Source organism: Vulpes vulpes, chromosome 1 (assembly GCF_048418805.1).
Source record: "Vulpes vulpes isolate BD-2025 chromosome 1, VulVul3, whole genome shotgun sequence".
Taxonomy (NCBI): domain Eukaryota; kingdom Metazoa; phylum Chordata; class Mammalia; order Carnivora; family Canidae; genus Vulpes; species Vulpes vulpes.
Window position 1 is genome coordinate 32,599,460 of NC_132780.1, and position 20,605 is coordinate 32,620,064.

Sequence of the window (20,605 nt, forward strand, 5' to 3'; positions counted from 1 at the left end):
TCTTAGTTTTTTCTATAGTTGGAAAAATCTGTTATGTAAAAATAGATGCAACCTTTAAGTTCCTAACACATCCTTTTTTACATTTTGATTTCCATTTCCTGTAGGTTCTTCTGTCTTTTTATTCTGTTCATACAGATGTGCATTACTTTGCAAAATAAACATATTCTTGAAACATCTGTGAAGTGTATTTCTGTGAATTCTGTTTTCCAATGAATGCTATTCATGATTTCAGAAACTTTCTTAAGAGGATTTGTCGTTAAGCTCATTTTTTAATAAGAATGGTTCAGCAGCTGATAGACCCAGCAACATGCAGTCGCATCTCTAATGCTCACAGCTGGCAGTCTAGTGCCAACCCAGTCCTTAATTCAGAGATTCTTTCCTTGGAAGTGCAGCAGAGGTCTTAGCCGAGAGGCTTGTCTGCTATGGCAGTGATTAGAGGTGCTGACAGACTACCCTAAGTGTTAGGCAGTAACAGTGGCAGCTGCTTGTGTGCATGTGAACAGCTGGGGAATTAATTTGGTATGCATTCTCAGAAGCCACTCATCTGCTGGCAGAGGTAGCAGAAGAATGCCCTTAGTGTAAGTCTTCTACAAGCATACACCAAATGTGCTCCCTGCATTTCAGATTCCAACTGTAGAAAATCTCTAACTCCTACCAGAGCCATTCCTCAGTTATTCGTCTTTTTCTATTGCATTTTACCATTTTCTTTCTCCTTAAACTTTCTCTTCATTACAAAGGGACACATAGAGGACCACATAAAGCTGAAATTGGTTTTTAAAAACCATATGCCTGGGATCCCTGGGTGGCTCAGCAGTTTAGCACCTGCCTTCGGCCCAGGTGTGATCCTAGAGTCCCAGGGTCGAGTCCCACATAGGGCTCACTGAATGGAGCCTGTTTCTCCCTCCTCCTGTGTCTCTGCCTCTGTGTGTGTGTGTGTCTTTCATGAATAAATAAATAAAAATCTTAAAAAAAAAAAACACCATATGCCTAAATGGCTGTGGTTCTGTTGTTATAGCATTTATTTGGTTCATATTTATAGACAGATCAATTTTTACAGGCTTTAACTTCCTTAATTTTTCTTTCTCTTGGTTTTCATTTTAGACCTTTATATACTGCTAAAGGTTTTATCTTGAAGAGATTGTTGTGTAACAATTTTGATGTTTATATGACATTCCTAACGTTTGCTCTATTATAGAACAGTAAATATGAAGTGATTAAATTTAGTTACTTCAAATGGATGAATGAGCACATAAATAAAATCTCCTTTTTTCTTCTGTATCTTTTTTTTTTTTTTTTTAAGATTGTATTTAGGGCAGCCCGGGTGGCTCAGCGGTTTAGCACCGCCTTCAGCCCAGGGCCTGATCCTGGAGACCCGGGATCGAGTCCTGTGTCGGGCTCCCTGCATGGAGCCTGCTTCTCTCTCTGCCTGTGTCGCTGCCTCTCTCTCTTTTTTAAGATTTATTTATTCATGAGAGAGAGAGAGAGAGAGAGGCAGAGACACAGGCAGAGGGAGAAGCAGGCTCCATGCAGGGAGCCTGATGCAGGACTCAGTCCAGGTCTCCAGGATCAGGCCCTGGGCTGAAGGCTGCACTAAACCGCTGAGCCACCCAGGGATCCTCTCTTATCTTCAGTGTCTTGTGTTTGCCATTGTATCTGAGAATCTAGGAACTTTCTGAAATAGTACTTCCTTGCTGTGAGGACTGAAGTTGAATTAAGATCTTTTTCAGTGAAGAGCAGACCTCCATGGTAGAATTCTTACCCTGGTCATGAATCTTACATTAAATATTTCCCTCAGTTCCTTGAGGCAGAGCAACTTGAGCTTCCCAGTTTAGAAACTAGAGATCTTGTTTTTAACAATAATGGTTGAGGTCAGTGATGGAAGTTTTGTTTTATTGTGTTTGGTTTTTTGTTTTTAAATTTTAATGTCTCAAGCATTTTGTGGTTGACAAACACTGATAGTGAAACTGACAATAATAAGACTGCTGTAAGCATATGTAGAAAAGGCTTACCTTGAATATTTAAGTTGAGGAATAAGAGTCTTATTGGTAAGACTTAAGTTGACTTTGAAGCAAATGGAAGTTCTAATGGACCACTTAGACTTAAGAAGGGGAAGTGGAAGATCAGAAGAAGGGCCATTCTTTTTTTTTTTTTTTTTTAACATTTATTTATTTATTCTTGAGAGACAGAGAGAGGCGGAGACTCAGGCAGAGGGAGAAGCAGGCTTCTTGTAAGGAGCCCGCCAGATGTGGGACTGGATCCCGGATCCTGGGATCATGCACTGAGCCTAAGCCAGACGCTCAACCGCTGAGCCACCCAGGGGTCCCAAGAAGGACCATTCTTACCTCTTCCTGACTCTTTTTTAGTCTTAGATATTTCAGAGGACTGAACAGAGGAAAACCAAAATTCAGTTGTTCAGTAATATTAATTCAACAAACTACTTACTGGGCTTTCTCTTAGTTGTTAGGCATTTCTTGGCTTGTTGAGGATTTAAGCAATGGGTAAAGCAAAAACTGCCTTTGGAGTAGGTGTTGAGTCATTTGGGGGAGACAGAAGTAAACAAGCTCAATATATTAAATATAATTAATAAAACATCAGTATTAATTGTGTAGGGTCCTATAGGAACCGGGAGATAAAGCAACAACTACCCAGGTCTTCTTGATGAAGATTCAGGACATTTTGAGAAGGTGATTATTGACCTGAGTCTTGAAGAATGAATAGGATTTTCCCAATGAATAAGAGTAGTGATGCTTTTTAGGCATAAGGAAGATTTTGTATTCCAGGGACCTGTGAGTATTTTAGAATGACTATAGCACATGGTATGTGGCAGAGAGAAAAAGACTGAAGAGATGGAGAACTTTCCACAAAAGATCTTGAATGCCATAATATATACTTTGGATTTTTTTTTTCCTGTGGGCAAAAAGGAGTTTAGTGAAAGATTTTAAAAGCAGAATGAGTCCTGGAGAAGGATTGAATATGATGCAATTCTCCACCTAAAGCAGGAGCAGCTTCCAGGTGAGGTAGTGATAGCAAGGATTTGATAAAAGGTGGTTAGTTGAGTTTTGTAGATAGTGAGTTTGAGGTGCCACTGGGGAAGGTCTTCGGAAATCTGGTTCTGGAGTTCAGGATTTAGCTATTGGATGGGTATGACAATTTGTAAATCTGGGATTGGCTGGTGGCCCCTGTTTAGGAGACTCATTGAACTTTGGAAAACTAATCTCAGAGTAGCAGCTGACCTCCCCTCTGCACCACATAAAAACTGATGGTAATCATCTTTTCGTTTTTATTTTTTTGTATTACTGTTCTGGAAATATCTGATATTTTTATCTCTAATGAAGGAAATTAAATATATTTCATGCCATAGAATTAGTTTTTAATTGGATGAATGAAGAAATTTACTTTTCATGGTACTAGATTTTGGGCAGGTCCATGTTAACTCTAATCTGGAACTTTAGGCTTTTCCTGTTTTCCTCTCCATTTCAATCTGGTGAGATACAGTGAGAGACTGGTATTATTTTATTCTCTGTATGTGCTCGCTTTGGCAGCACATATATTCTCTGTAGATTTTTTTTGCCCCTCCCCTCCAACACTGCTCTAGCACTCCCCATCCCCCAGTGGTCCTCGCAGTGGAGAGCCCCAGTCTGGTCCAGGTGGGAGCAGAGCTCCCCCAGCCCTATTCCAGCCCTTTCCCCATGTGTACAGAAAAGAGAGGCATGAACCCTGGCACCCCTAGCATCCCAGCTCTGCCACAGGAGCAAGGGCAGCAGCTACTTTGAGGCAGCTTCAGTGGAGGCTTATTCTCTAAATTTTAACAGGTACAGATCTAGTGTTGATCCTGTGTGTTTTGGAAATATCAAAAGATTCTGAGTATCAAGCAGAATTATTTCTAAACTTGAGACATAGATTCTTAAGAACACTGTCAGAGTGAAACTGTTTATTTAAGAAATGTGTGTTTCAAAACTGACTTTCAGTATTCATACAGTTGGCCTGAATTTCGATATCCAGATGATTGGCAGGTGTACATTTTAAACTAGCTATTTCCTAAGGTAAAGGTGATAAACTTGGGGGAGAAGTTCATTCATTTGCATGTATCAGTATAAACATTTACTCAACTGTCATGGTGAAAATGGAAATATGTTTAATGTTAAGGCTTTGATCTCTTATGTAAGTTGGTATTTAAAAATGTCTTCATGGAACATTTACTTCTTTGATGATTTTCCTGATTCTTTTCATCTAGAATGTCCTGAATTTGAAGTGTTGTTATAGTTTATTAACATATAACTTTGGAATGTTACTCTTTTAGTAAGATGGGAATATGTCTGCCTTATGCCAGGATAAGTATTCATGATCAAACAGTATTGTTGCCGCAGGCATGAATATATGGCAGACTGCTGAGAATCAGCAAAACAGGCAGAGCTGGTCACTCCTAAGTTACAGGAGGTGGTTTGGCTTACATGTTGGCATATTTTTAAAAATCTTGAATTTGATTAAGTTTTATTTTCCTTGTGACAGAAAAATGGCAAATTCTCAGAGTCTAATTTGGAGATTCATACTGCTCTCACTTTCTTGAAATATTCCTTCGTTGTAAACTTTGATAATAAAGGCTAAGGATCACTGTCCTCTGCTGTTTTACAGACTCATGTAAAAATTGGAACTTACTAGTCTTTGTACTTAAATCAAAAGTAAAGCTCTGTCTGTGATAGGATATTCTCCTCTGATTTGAATCACTGCTTTCCTAATAAAGCCATAATTACCTCTAAATAATTCCCATGGAAATAATATTTATTCAGATAGAGAACTAACTGTGATGTTGCAGTCTCTGCAACTCTGGCCTGAAGGAAATAAACCACATTCATAGGATGTAGATTAGAGTCATAGAGTGAACATTTATACATTAGTTCCCTGACTCCTCATATTCTTAAAATATTACCTGTTATATCATGGAAGGGGGGAGGTGAAGTAAAAGAAATACAGACATTCCCAAGGTAAGGTGGTACTGTATTGCCACACTAGTTCAATTTGCTTTACTTCCTCCATTTCATCTTTTGAGTAATAAGCTGCTGCTTTGCAAAATTCCATTTCTATAACTGATTTTTTTTGGGGGGGTGTAAAAATGTATTTGAAATCAAGCTTATAAATTTAGAGGATTGAAAAGAGAATTTAAAGTAAAAATATAAATATAAATAGCTTATTGAAGCAATGATCAAGTAATTTTCTGCCTTGACTTTATACTGTTTACTGTTTTTTTAAATTTTATGAAGAAATTCTATTACAAAGTTTGACAAAAAGCTTTTTGCTCCTTGCTTGTCATTTTTATGTGTTTCCCAATATGATATATAGATTAAATTTTAGGTCTACATTTTTGGCAAAAGTCTTAGATTTTTTCCTTGATTAATTGAATATTTTTCACAGAATTTCCCATTGTTAACACTGGATTTCTTCCTTTTAGAGTTGATCTCTCTAATGTATTAGATCTTCATGCCTTTGACAGCCTTTCTGGAATAAGGTATGTTTTCTGTATTTTGCTCACTTTTATTGTAATGTACTTTTTATTCCATAGTTATAGAAATTACAGGAATGGTTTATACAGTTACACATTTTATTTAAATGTCTTATCATTCCTTTGGATCATTCCTAATGATTATGTTCTTGAAACTTTTATTAATTGGATGTTTAGAAATCATAATACATTTCCTATAAAAATCGTAGTGTAGGGATCCCTGGGTGGCGCAGCGGTTTGGCGCCTGCCTTTGGCCCAGGGCGCGATCCTGGAGACCCGGGATCGAATCCCACGTCGGGCTCCTGGTGCATGGAGCCTGCTTCTCCCTCTGCCTATGTCTTTGCCTCTCTCTCTCTCTCTGTGGCTATCATAAGTAAATAAAAATTAAAAAAAAAAAAAGAAATCGTAGTGTAAATGGTAGTTAATGTTAAGGATTAATTAATATGTCTACACCAACCACTGTGTGTAATACTTTATAAGAAAATGCATGAAATACATAAAAAATTTTTAGCTTGAGGTATTCCTACAGACTTCTTCTTTCTCCTAAGTGATGTATCACTTTCCTGTTTCTTTCCCTGGAGGAAATCTTTTTGATAAGGGAGAGGAATGTGTTTCTTCCCTGGACATCAGTATCTTTTTGTTGTTGTTTTTAATAATCATCTTATTTTTAAGTGTACAACTCAGTAGTGTAAAATATATTCACATTGTTGTGCAATAGTTCTACAGAACTTCTCATCTTGCCGAAGTGAAACTCTGTAACTGTTGAATGACAGCTCTCCATGTTCAGCACCTGGCAACCACCAATCTATTATCTGTTTTTTTTTCTTTTTTTAAAAGATTTTACTTATTTATTCATGAGAGACACACACAGAGAGAGAGAGAGAGAGGCAGAGACACAGGCAGAGGGAGAACCAGGCCCCATGCAGGGAGCCTGACGTGGGACTCAATCCCAGGCCTCCAGGATCAGGCCCTGGGCTGAAGGTGGCACTAAACCGCTGAGCCACCCGGGCTGCCCTCTATTATCTGTTTTTAAGAATTTGACTACTTTAGGGGTGTCTGGGTGGCTCAGTCAGTTAGCAGCTGCCTTCAACTCAGGTCATGATCTTGGGGTTCTGGGATCAAACCCTGTGTTGGGCTCCCCTTTCAGCAGGGAGTCTGCTTCTCCTTTTCCCTCTGCCCCTCCCCACCACTTGTGTTCTCTCTTGCTCTCTTTGTCAAATAAATAATTAAAAAAAAAAAAAGAATCTAGATTCCTTATACCAGTGAAAGTTATGGCATTTGTTATATTGTAACTGGCTTATTTCACTTAATCCTCAAGGTTCATGTTGGAGCATGTGACAGGATTTCTTTCCTTTAATGCTAAATAATATCCCATCGTATGTACGTACCACGTTTTCTTCATCCATCCATCCATTGGTGAACATTTGGGTTGCTTCCACCTCTTGGCTGTTGTGAACAATGTTGCTGTGATGTGGGTGTGCAAATGTCTCTTTGAGATTTCTGCTTTCATGTATTTTTAATATTTGAGGCATGCCATACTATTATTCACAACAGCTGCACCATTTGAACTTGCCACCAGCAGCGTACAGGGTTCCAGTTTCTCCACGACCTGGCCAACACTTGGTATTTCCAGTTGGTTTTGGTAGTAGCCATCCTCCTGAGTGTGAGGTGGCAGCTCATTGTGGTTATGCTTTGCATTTTTCTAATGGTTAGAGATCACGAACATCTTTTCATATGCTTAGTGGCGATTTGTAGATCATCATCTTTGGAGAAATGTCTATGCAAATACTGCATCCATTTTTTAATCAGGTGGTTTGTTGTTTTGGGCCAAGCTGGAGGAGTTTTATATATATATATATATATATATATATATATATATATATATATATATATATATTCTAGGTATTACACCTTACCAGATATGTGATTTGGAAATATTTTCTCCCATTTCTTCTGAAGTAGTTGACTCACAAAAGCCTCACGTGAGAGTACCCTCCCTGTGCCCAGAGGAAAGGAACATCCTTATCTCTAAAGACTAAAGTACTCACGGAGGAATCTGAAAATACTGGTCTCTCTGAATATCCCCCAGTTTAACACTTGTTTCATACTCTGCCCCCCTTGCATCTTTCCTCAGCCTTCCACTCTTCATCAAATGTAGCATAAAAACACTCAGGTTTAACCATTTCTTTGGTTTTTCATTTCTTTATGAAGGCTCCTTTGTAACATAAAATTTACATTAATAGGGGCATCTGACTGCCTCAGTCGGTTAAGTGTCTGACTCTTGTTTTGGCCCAGATCATGACCTTAGGGTCCTGGGATTCAGCCCTGTGTTGGGCTCCATGCTTGGCACTCAGCCGAGAGTCTACTTGGGATTCTCTCTCCCTCTCCCTTTGCTCCTCTCCCCTGCACGTTCTCTCTTTCTCTCTCTAAAATAATATATTTTTTTAAAAAACTTAAATTAATAAACTTGTACACTTTTCTCCTGTTAATCGTTCTAATTTTCACACCTGGCCAGGATCTAAGAGGGTTGAAGAAAACTTTTTCCTTCCTTGCACAAGTTGTTGGCAGTTATTTTTAACAACATTAAATATTGAACATGAGAGAGTGTGTGATTTTTCAAACATTTTCTAAGATAATCTCATCCCACACTTGCTTAAAAACAGTGATAATGCATTGGTGACACTTAAAGAAGTATCTACTTATGTGATGCCCTTTCTGGCTCAGGCCTGTGCATAACTTTTCATTGTGCTCAGTTGCTAAAATGGAGAATCCTTTCCTGAGCAACCAGCTGGGAAGGATTTAATTTGACACTTTCTCTACTAAGACCCCCTCCAGTGAGGCTCATTTCCCTCCAGCAGTTCCTACAATCCTCTTCTCTTTTCTAAACTCCCTGTTACTAATTTACCCCTCACTGTTCTGCAAAGCAAAACATCTGCAAGATTTTAAGTCCTTTTCCTCCTCTCAGCCTTTACCACCATCAGTGTCCAAATGTGTGCTACAGTTGTTAAGGGTATAACTTGTGCCATATTGATCTTCTTGTTCTTTTTCATATCAAAACAGTACATTTTTAAGATTCTTTTTGTTTTCTCTCACTGGCATCTGACCCGAAACTTATATTTGTGGATACTACTTATTTCCTAATAAGTAGATATGTTTAAGGGAAAACGTTGATAAAGGAAAAAATACACTCTTCTAACTTTCTTTAGGTACTAGCATTATTTTCACATTAGGAAGCATGGGGCATGTTGAGGAAATTTGTATCTGTATTTTTCTAGACCAGTAATAGATCTGTTGGAATTGAAAAGAAATGTGCTGACATATTTAACCACACAAAATCATGTTGCTGAAGATTAGTTTTTTCTGTATTGTGCGTATATTATGCATGTGAACTTATGTACATTTTTTATTGAAGTGTAACATACAATGTTTTATTTTCAGATGTACAAAATAGTGAATTGAGAATTCTGTATCTTACTTAGTGCTCACTTTCCTAAATGTGGTCACCATACAATGTTACTACACTATTATTGACTATATTCTCTGCTTTTCATCTTTGAATTATTTATTTTGTAACTGGAAGTTTGTACATCTTAGTCCCCTTTACTTCTCCCATGCCCCATCCCCCTCCCCTCTGGCAACCACCAATATTCTTGCGTGTTTGTTAAATGTGTACACATCATCAGGAAAAATCTTTAAACAACCTGCTAGTTTTTTGCTATTAGAATACGTAAACAGTATGTAAAATTGGAACTGTATAATTGAGTTGTGGAAACTCTCTTCTTTTATGTAGCTCTGTATTCTAAGTAACGTAGAAGGTTAAATCGGAAGTATATTGATCTCTGAATTTATAATCAGCTGTTTTTAGTTTGCAGAAAAAACTTCAGCATGTGCCAACAACACAGCCTCACCTTGATCAGGTAAAAAACATCTTTAAAGAATTTTAAGCATTAAAAAAAATAAATTGGTTCTTTTAGCATTGTTTTATTTGAGACTTGCTAAAAAAATATTTTTGAACTGTGTTGCTAATTTTTAGAATATGAGTGCTTTTGAGGTAATCTCATTTAGCTTCTTAAAGTCTAACAGGAATTCATCAAACCAGAGTTTTTTAGAATCTTAAGAAATCATGCTTGCTAGCTTCTCCATTCAACAGGTCATTCAGCAGAGTTGATCCGTTCTTGTGGTAAGAAATCACCACTTAAAAGCAGCCTGGGAGTTCTATATGCAGCCTATTTTTAACTATGTTGAACTAACAGATTAAGGGAAAGTCTGGTAAAAGCATTTACTGCTTAAATAAAAATTGACTTTGAGTTTCACCTGCATCTAGCACTGAAAACCTGACTCCCTCAGGTGTCCTTCATTTAGGAGCTCTCAGACTGTACTCCTGAGGTAAATATTGAAGCTACTAGGAACAAACAAAAAAAACATGTTTTCACTGTACTCGTCTTTCTTTTAAGCAAGTCATAGACGGTGGAGGTTTCAGGTAACTTCTTTGTTCCATTTAAACATGGTGAGAGCAAGGAGGCCTGTGAGTGAGTGGTGTCTGGTCTTCCCTCCTCTGGAAACCATCACTCAGCCTTTGAAGGATTACTTTTTATGATGGGGCCACTTTTTTGTTTGTCTTCATTCTGGCTCGTATTTATAAGGACCTATACTACCGTGTTTGTGCCACTCTTCCTCTCAGAAACTTAATAAAATATTCATTTTTGGAATTCTTAAAATGAGTGAATGAGAGAAATACAATTCTCTGGTGGTAGAATTTTTGGGAAAAACCAACTGTTTACTCAGCAGTAGTCCTAAAGATGAACCAGAAACGTATTCTTATGGACTTTCCAGGTGAGGGACATCACACTAGGAGTCATAGGTGTAAAAGATGAAGAATGTAGTAGTCTCTTTCAAGAATCTTTATAATTGCTAGTGTCCATACCTGGGGTATCTTGCACATACCCTGTCATGGCATTGATAATGCCTTGTAGTTTGGGTTGAAATGCTTTTTTCCTTGTAGTAATCTGTGTACTCCTTAAATGTGGATTCCTCAGTGCTTAGCACAGGGCATGGTGTATGGTGCTGCTCAGTGAATATTTGTTCTAAGAATGAAAAGCTGTGATTCTCAAATGGGGAACATCAGAGTTACTTGTGGGAACTTTAAAAATATATATATTGGATGTTCTCAGTAGTCCCCACCTGTCATATATGCTGGAGTGGGGCCTGGGTATGTGCAAATTAAAATGTATGTACATTTTTAACATTTATTTACAGAAATTTCCAAAGATATACAAAAGTACAGAGAATAGCAAAAGGAACCTAGTTGCAGTGGCTGCCAGCTTTTTGCTGATTTTATTTCCTCTGCTCCACATTTCTTCTGGTGGAGTATTTTTTAAACAGAAAATTTCAAATATACATAAAAGTAGAATAGTATAATAAAACTGCAAGTGCCCTTGCCCTTGCTGGAGTGTATTAAAACAAACCCCAGACAGTGTGTTATTTCACCAGTAAGTAGGGCATGTCTTTTTTTTTTTTTTTAAAGACTCTGCAGGAGATTCCGATGCACTCTCCTGCTTTAGATCAATAAGAAAGGGCGGAATATAATACTGCAGACAAAGGACTGTGGGTCTTCTTTGGTTTAGTGGGTCTGAGACTTTATGAAAGATAGTTGGTTTTATTTATTTATTTTTAACATACAGTAAAGCTTACAAGTTTTTAGCATACAAGTTAGCGTGTCTTTACATATATTTGTGCCTGTGTATCGGTCCATCTGCACACATGAACATCTATCTCTGTAATTCCCTCTTAGATGGAGATACAGATTTCCACAATTGTTAAGGGAGTTCTCTTGTGTCTCTTTCCAATTAGCAGCACTCTTTGCAAAGATGCAACTGCTATTCTGAGTAAAACATCAAAACATAGACTTAGACAAGGAGGTTTTTGTTTGGAAGAAAGGAAAGAGAAATCCAAATTTTTGAAATTGGAAAAGTGAGAATGCTCTAGAAGAGGACCCTTGTGTAGAAATCTTGGTGGATGTTTAGTATTTGAATCCTGAGCTCAGGTGTTGGTCTTTGATGTGCTGATGTGCGGGGCAAGCAGAATTCATGCTGTGCTGTCCCACAGCGTCAGGTAAGCAGGATTGGAGCTGATATCAGGAGACCAAGCAGGAGGATGCCCTGTGACAAGAGCCTGCACTGTGTGGGTCACAGGGGGAATAGAAATGGGATAAATCGAGGGCTGATTCACACGTAGACTTGCCTGAATAGCCTTACTGACTGATGCTGGGGCAGAAAGATGGGAGAAGTGCTGGGAAACAAGCCTGCTTGGCTGGAGAGGCCGAGGCCTAGAGAAACCTGGAAGGCACATTGATTTGGAGAAGGATACCAGACTTTCAGCTTCATACTTGGTGGCAGAGTATCACATTTGAAATGACCCATGTAGAGTTTCACATTTGGGGTTGAACATGTTACTTCCAGAGAAAGAAAATAGGCAGAAGTTGTTGCATGTTAGATATTGTTTGCCAAAGAGTAGGACACCAAGGGAAATATCCTGGGAGATAAAAAAAATAAAAATAAAAAAAAAAAAACAGACAAGAAAACTAAAAGTTTGGAGTTATTCCTAAATTTTATTTTAGGGGTAGTACCTTATTTTTTTTTTCTGACTGATTGCTTTGGTATTTTGCTTCTTCCTGTGTCTGGGGAAAAGAGAGTTAATTTTAGATTCAAAACAACTGGGAAAAAGTCTGATATGGATAATATCTAAGATATAGTAGGTATGTTATTAAAGTTTTATTCCTGAATCCTCTGTAATGCAGCTCTCTAGCTTTCATGGACTCCTTGTTCCTCCCTATAAGGAGGACCCAGGGTTGGAGGGTGAGAAGGTGAAAAAACTCAAATGGCAGTCTGTGCATAGTTTATTAAGTTAGGAATTATGAGTTGTGACCCTCATCCTCTGCACTGGGAGTTTGCAGATTTCATCTTTAAGGTTTGTCTACTGTGTGAAGAGTGTATTGGTGCAGAAAAACATCTAGTTCTAAATTGTGTATCTCACTCCTTGAGCCCCCTGATACATTGGCATAATTTTTAAAACCCATTTAATCTCATCCTGAAGTTAATTGTACCCCTTAGAAATATTGTCATATCTCTAACCTGCCAAAAGCAATGTCATTCCCAGTAAGAATTCGTTAAGCTAGGATAAAGCAGTATTGAGTTCCATTTTGAGACCTTTCCAATATTAAAACCCAAGTTATCCAACTGAATAAAATACATTTTGAGCAGGTTTTTTTTTTAAGGTTTTATTTTTTTATTCATGAGAGACACACAGAGAGAGAGAGGCACAGACACAGGCAGAGGGAGAAGCAGGCCCCATGCAGGGAGCCTGACATGGGACTCGATCCCAGGTCCCCAGGATCACGCCCCAGGCCGAAGGTGTCGCTAAACCACTAAGCCACCTAGGTTGCCCATTTTAAGTAGTTTGAAAGGTTGAATTGCTACGGTCTTTTGAAAATGACAAATTATGAGTGTTTTACTATATATTTTGATATGTTATATAATTGCTATACATTTTGATATGGACTTTTAGGTATTTGTAGTGATTGCTTTAAGAGGGAAAGAAAACTATTTAAATGCATACTATTAAACTTATAAAACAAATATTTTAAATTTTTTTTTTTTTTTTTTTTATGTAGTCATACAGAGAGAGAGAGAGAGAGAGAGGCAGAGACATAGGCAGAGGGAGAAGCAGGCTCCATGCACCGGGAGCCTAACGTGGGATTCGATCCCGGTCTCCAGGATCGCGCCCTGGACCAAAGGCAGGCGCCAAACCGCTGCGCCACCCAGGGATCCCTAAAACAAATATTTTAAAAGCAGAATGTGTTTATTTAGATTTAAAAATAAGTGCTTTAAAAAAATTATGGCGGGAAAAAAATTAAAAAATAAAAAATAATAATAAATAAATAAATAAATAAATAAATAAATAAATAAATAAAAATAAAAGAAATTATGGCGGGCAGCCCCCATGGCTTAGTGGTTTAATGCCGCCTTCAGCCCAGGGCGTGATCCTGGAGACCTGGGATCGAGTCCCACGTCGGGCTCCCTGCACGGAGCCTGCTTCTCCCTCTGTCTGTGTCTCTGCCCCTCCCTCTCTCTCTCTCTCTGTGTCTCTAATAAATAAATAAAATCTTTAAAAAAAAAAGATTATGGCAAACACATGTGACCTACCCTCTTGATAAATTTTTTTTTTAAAGATTTTATTTATTCATGAGAGACACATACAGAGAGAGAGAGAGATTCAGAGACACAGGCAGAGGGAGAAGCAGGCTCCGTGCAGGGAGCCCGACGTGGGACTCGATCCCAGGTCTCCAGGATCACGCCCTGGACTGAAGGCAGCGCTAAACCGCTGAGCCACCTGGGCTGCCCAGGATCCCTGCTCTTGATAAATGTTTAAGTACGGTATCATTAGCTGATAACTCTCTGCGTAGTCTTGTACAGCAGATCTCTAGGACTTTTTCATCTTGCATGACTGAAACTGTGTTCACTGGACAGCAGCTCCCCATTTCCCTCACCACCTAACCCTGGCAACCACCCTTCTACTTTTTACTTCTGTAAGTTTGACCATGTAGATACCTCGCTTAAGTGGAATCATGCAGTATTTGTCCTTCTATGACTGGCTTACATCACTTAGCATGGTGTCCTCAAGGCTCATCCATGTTTGTGGCACATGGGCAGAATTTCCTTTTCTTTAAGATGAATAACGGTTCATTAATATGCCACATGTTAGTACCAAACTATTATACTGCATTGTCTTTATCCGTCTGTTAGTGTTATACTGTTTCCATCTCTTGGCTATGGTGACAAAATAAGTACTTTTAAAAAGCTGACATTTTAAAGTCGATTATAGTTGGCTTTCATGTCTCACAAGAAAGTGCTTTCTGCTTTTCCTGTTGCTAGCAACAGTGGAGACTAAATGTCAATATATTTTGTCCTTAGATTGGTCTTTAGTACTGACCTTTTGCAGTCCTATATGTTTGGATAAAAAACAACTTGGTCTTTTCATATTCTCTGCTATAAGCCTGTCTGCTGGGGCACCTGAGTGACTCAGCAGTTGAGCATCTGCCTTTGGCTCAGGGCATGATCCCAGGGTCCTGGGATTGAGTCCTGCAGCCAGGCTCCCTGCAGGGAGCCTGCTTCTGCCTCTGCCTATGTCTCTGCCTCTCTCTGTGTGTCTCTCATGAATAAATAAATGAAATCTTAAAAAAAAAAAAAAAAGCCTTGTGCTTTTCTGTTCGTGAATAAAATTGCTGTTAATATATGAAGTTTTAGGAAATTATTGAAAGCCGTGCTTTACTATGTTTCTCCTTCCTGTTCTAAAGCTTGGCTTGAGCATCTTATCCTAATTATTCAAGGGGGGGGGAGGGTTGTGTTATCATCATTTTATGTTTAGCCCTTGTGTATTTTCATCATTAAGTTGAAATTTTGGTTACAGGAACAAATGGAGCTTTGGATTTTAGTTATGTGACCAGCTACAGGAAATTTTGAGCTTCTGGTTCCTTAGAGTGGACAGTGAGATATTTATCAGGAGCAGGAGGAAAAATAAATCTCAGCGTTAACATTCTAAATGATGTCAACCTTCTCAAACCAAAGGTGACATTCTACTCGTATTCTCATCTCCAGATACTCTTTTTCCGTTTGGCACATGCTTGGTCAGAGATAAGCTGAATTTTCCTTTGTATTTTTTCCAGAGAACAGAATTATACTTTTGTTTTTGAGTTTCCCAGCTCTAAGTAGTTTAATTTTTCTGAACCTTATTCCTCCCCAATTTATAAAAGGAAAGTAATTCTCTTTATTCCACAGGATTGTTATCACAGAGTAAATGAAAAGATGAAGTGACCCAGGCAATAGTACCTGGCTTGGTAGATAGTCAAGTACACTGTAGATACTACCTTCCCACTTAGTGCTGAGAGTCCTGGAAGGAATGAATTAAACCATGAATATCCTTTCATGAAAGTTTCTCTGTTTAAATATGAACCCACTGATCACCTCTGCAGAATACTAAAAATGGAATTACTGCCACTAGAACTCAGCGAGATAGTGAAAAAGATAGACCCACTATAGTTGTTAGGCAGCATACATGTTCATGAATGTATTCCTTACTTTTGTCTTAAAATGTACCAACATTGCTATAAAATATATCAACATTACTATTAAAAAAAAAAACATGATTATCTCTTGATTTCTAGAGCATTATTACGGTGACATTTGAAGTACCAGGAAATGCAAAGGAAGAAAGTCTGAATATATTTATTCAGGTGAATGTACTATTTAACTGATAATGATTTGCCACCTGTTGTGTTACATGGTGGTTGCTGGCAGCAATGGTTAGTCTTATTAAAATATGTCACTTGATGCAGAATCTTCTGTGGGAGAAGAATGTAAGAAACAAGGATGATGACTGCATGGAGGTCATACGGCTAAAGGTACAGTGTTCAGTCTCTACCTTTATACTTTTGGACAAAGGCCCTTTCCTTTCTTGACTGTTAAACTGTATTTAAACACAAGCACTGGTTTTAGAGCAAATAACTTTTGTTTGTTTTCATTTTTTCTTTTTTCCATTGCTGAAAAGAAGCTTTGAAAATCACTGCGTAAAGCGTGGTTTATTTGCATAGCTTCATTTAGTGTTGCAGCTAAAACAACCTGTGTGCTTTGAAACATCACCTCCTGTTTTCTCCTCCCAAGTGTTCTGAGCAGCTATCTGGCTGATGAGCTTGACTCGCTGGAACTCCTTTCCTTGGCATGTAGCATGGTCAGTTAGAAAAAACTGAATGAACATCTTTGTTGTTGTTGTTAGGGAACAGTGGGGAGGGAGAGAGTGGGAAGGAGACAAATTTTAAGCAGGTTCTGTCCCCAGTGTGAGCCCCATGTGGGGCTCAGTCTCACGACCCTGAGATCATAACCTGAGCTGAAATCAAGAGTCAGACACTTAACCAACTGAGCCACCCAGGCGCCCTTTGAATATTTTTTTCATTTAATTTTCCAAGAGAGCTTCATTAACAGAGAAATAACATCAGAAATCTTGCTGCAGCTAAATCTGTGTTGCTTGGTGCATTTAGCAGACACTAAACAGTTATCATACTATAAACAGAGTTAGAGAAGACTGGAATTCTTGCTCTGTGTTTGGAAACCCATTCGTGTTACTTGATGTTTGGGTATTTATGTCACGGAAAGTTTTTTCTCAGGGGGCAATGGTTCTAGTTGTGTGCTTAACCGATCAGTAGTCATTTGTCTACTCTCGTTTCCAGAAGTATGCATGAAGTTTTTATTCTTATTATTTGTTGTTATTACTATTAGTAACGGGATTTTCCAATTAGCAGCTAACTCACCGGGGTCATAGAATGACAAAGAGACTGTCGAGAAGCCATCCAGGTTTAGATTTCTTTACTTCCTGTGCTGACTCTTCCTGGGATCCTGTTCAGAGCAACGTGGGTGACACTCAGTCTGTTCACAGGTCATTCCCACCCAGAGGAACTAAGCGTGATCCTGCTGCTGCTTTAATGACTGGAGCACCATCCACATCCCATGATCCTAAACTGAGAGATTGTATTTCATTCTGTAACTGCTTTTATCTCCTGCTATTGAATGGGGTACTCAGTACAAAAGCAGCCCTTTGGGCATTTATATGAATGCTACCACGAAGTCCTCCACACAGAGTTCAATGGTTCCTCCTGCACCATCCCAGCGTGACAGTTTGTCTGCAGTCATCTGTCCTCCTCGGTTCTTCCCTTGGCCTTCCTCTATCACAACAACACTGGGAGATCTGGGGCAACACAGCCTTCACCTTCATAGACTTCCTTCTTTTCTGGCTACAAAATGTTAGTGTGATAATGATAAACATGTTTAAAATGTTCACTCAGGTAATAGCTAACACTTCCAAGTCTTTATACAAGTAATAGAAAATTGATGTTTAGATCATTATTTCTGAGGAGTTATTACATACTCAGATTTTAAAAGCAGACATCAAATCATACGGTACACTCTAATACAATGCTGTATGTTAATTTTATCAGTAAAACTAGAAAAAAAAAAGAAAACAGAAGTGGGCAAAGGAAAACAGGAAGATCATATACCTAAAATACATGGTTATGTGGCCGGAGTGACTATGAGTCATTTGTCTCTTATTGTTTTTGCAATGTCTATATTAATTTTTTTTAATTTTATTTATTTATTCAGGACAGACACAGAGGGAGAGAGGCAGAGACACAGGCAGTGGAAGAAGCAGGCTCCATGCAGGGAGCCCGATGCGGGACTCAATCCCGGGACTCTAGGATCACACCCTGGGCTGAAGGCAGGCGCCAAACCGCTGAGCCACCCAGGGATTCCCTCTATATTAATTTTATAACAAATATGATAAACATTATTTTAGAGAAATTTTCTCCTCTGAGGGACCAGTTTATGAGATAATTCATTTCTCATTTTGGCACATCAATTAAAAAAATGAACTTTATCCAGATTGTTTCCTTTCCTTTATACCGTCGTTCCCTGCACTGCTCATTGCAACCCAGTCAAAATTATCACCCGAGTCCTTTAATACCTCAAATTTTCCCACTAAAACTGTGAAACAAGGATAAAATCCTTAGAAACATCAATAGAATTAGATTCATATTTGGGCACCCCTGGTGGCTTAGCGGTTTAGCGCTGCTTTCAGCCCAGGGCGCGTGATCCTGGAGACCTGGGATCGAGTCCCATGTGGTGCTCCCTATAAGGAGCCTGCTTCTCCCTCTGCCTGTGTCTCTGCCTTTCTCTCTCTCTCTCTCTCTCTCTCTGTATGTGTCTCTCATGAATAAATAAAATCTTTTTTTAAAAAAAAGGAATTAAATGCATATTTTATCATTTGGTTGTTTCAGTTTTTTATTGTAATGCTGAAAGGACAGCCTAACATATTAATTTTATCATTAGAAAAAGGGATTTTTGCACACTTTTTTTTTTTTTTTTTTTTTTTTACAAAATTGGAGGTTTTAGGGGCACCTGGGTGGCTGAGTTTGTTAAGCGACTGTCTCCAGCTCAGGTCATGATCTCAGGGTCCTGGGATGGAGCCCTGCATTGGGCTCCCTGCTTGGTGGGGAGTCTGCTTCTCCCCCTCCCTCTGCTGCTCCCCCTGCTCATGCTCTTTCTCTCGCTCCCTCTCACTTTCTCAGATAAATCAATAAAAAATAAAAATTGGAAGCTTTAAGAAACTCTTTCTATAATGCACAAATAACTGGATTCAAGTAATTTTAACAGCATCTTCATGGGTTTGTCTTTAAAATGGAATAGGAATAATCCATAACACTGATGCTCAGTTTCTGCTTTAAATTTGAACTGAGGCTGATTGATCCCCCTCCTCTTGATCCCTCTCCTCTGAGCAGGGGCTGGTGTCGATCAAAGACAAAGCAAAGCAAGTGATTGTCCAGGGTGTCCATGAGCTCTATGATCTGGAGGAGACTCCACTGAGCTGGAAAGATGACACTGAGAGAACAAATCGATTGGTTCTTATTGGTAAGTAACAGTTAAATTTCTAAAGCGAAGTAAAATGAAAAAAAAAATAAAGCAAAGTAAAATGTATATTTGAAAGTGATATAATATGCTACTTAACCAGTATTAACCAATCTCAACCCCTCTGTCAACCTAACTAAGCCTGTGGTGAATGTATGTGATGTGATAATATTCATAAGAACTTGTTAGAGGTTTTGTTCTTGTTCAAATTTAGGAAAGTAATTAAATTGCCAATTTGGTTTTAGGGACTTACCTAGAAGTAGGAAGTTAAGGGAAGGAATCACTAATTATTTAGCTTGTGTAAATTTCTGAAGATTATCAAGCCGTTAATGATTTGGAATTGATAGGCAAACTGTCATCTCTAATAAGCATAATATAATCACACCATGTTTTATTCTGTTTGCAGGCAGGAATTTAGATAAGGAGATCCTAAGACAACTGTTTGTAGCTACTGTGACTGAAGCAGAGAAGCGGTGGACAACACATTTCAAAGAAGATCAAGTTTGCTTATAACATTAGAAGCATCACAGAAATTAGGTGATAAATCAGGAGTAAGTTTCCTACTGAGTGTATTTCAAGCATTTCTTCTATGTATTTCTTCTGCTGTGGATTCCAGTGTACTTTAAAATAGTGTTTATTTTATGGAACACATAAGATGTAGTAAGTACTTCAAACATTTGACATTCATACAATAAAATTAATGTCTTCTGAATTGCTTTTTATTTTGTTTTTTTTGTTGTTGTTGCTGTTTGTTTGTTTGAGAGTATGTGGGAGGTGTGCATGTGGGGGAAGGAGAGAATCCTAAGCAGGCTCCATGCTTCACACAGAGCCTGACCTAGGGCTTGATCCCACAACACTGAGATCATGACCTGAGCCAGAATCAAGAGACAGACACTCAACCCACTAAGCCACCCCAGACACTCAGAGTTTTGTTTTTGTTTTTTTAATAGATATTTCACAAAAATATTTGTCAGAATTACTTTGGGACTTCCATATGCTAAACTTTTCACCCATGGAAGTTATTTATAATCTTTTTTTTTTTTAAAGATTTTTATTTATTTATTCATGAGAGACAAAGAAAGAGAGAGACAGAGACATAGGCTGAAGGAGAAGCAGGCTGTATGCAGAGAGCCTGATGTGGGACTCAATCCTCGGACTCCAGGATTAGGCCCTGAGCTAAAGAGAGATGCTCAACCACTGAGCCACCCAGGCATCCCTATAATCTTGATGATAAAACTTACTTTCACACTGTAACTTTTTCCCTTAGAATAACACTTACACTGATGATATAGGCATGATTTTTTTACTGTTATTAACAAAAACTTTTTTTTTTTAAGATTTTACTTATTTATTTGTTAGAGACACAGAGAGAGAGAGAGAGGCAGAAACATAGGCAGAGGGAGAAGCAGGCTCCATGCAGGGAGCCCGATGTGGGACTCGATCCTGGGTCTCCAGGATCACACCCCCGGCTGAAGGCAGACGCTAAACCACCGCTGAGTCACCAGGGCTGCCCAACAAAAACTATTTAAAAACAAATACCATCACTCTTTTTGTTAAATGAATTTGAAGTCTTGTGGCTAGAGACTTAAAAGTGAAAGAA

At 38.5% G+C, this 20,605-nt stretch overlaps 1 protein-coding gene across 3 annotated transcripts in view; it reads left to right on the forward strand.

The window, feature by feature from the left end:
• Window positions 1-19,717, forward strand: part of ZNG1A (Zn regulated GTPase metalloprotein activator 1A) — a 59,751-nt gene extending 40,034 nt beyond the window's left edge. For all 3 annotated transcript variants that reach the window (XM_026001580.2, XM_026001582.2, XM_026001581.2), the window contains 6 exons: window positions 5,447-5,503; window positions 9,363-9,414; window positions 15,717-15,785; window positions 15,888-15,953; window positions 18,879-19,008; window positions 19,412-19,717. In XM_026001580.2, coding sequence (XP_025857365.1) covers window positions 5,447-5,503; window positions 9,363-9,414; window positions 15,717-15,785; window positions 15,888-15,953; window positions 18,879-19,008; window positions 19,412-19,518 — 481 coding nt within the window. In that variant the 3' untranslated portion in view covers window positions 19,519-19,717. The remainder of the gene's footprint in view (window positions 1-5,446; window positions 5,504-9,362; window positions 9,415-15,716; window positions 15,786-15,887; window positions 15,954-18,878; window positions 19,009-19,411) is intronic.
• Window positions 19,718-20,605: the final 888 nt, after the last annotated feature.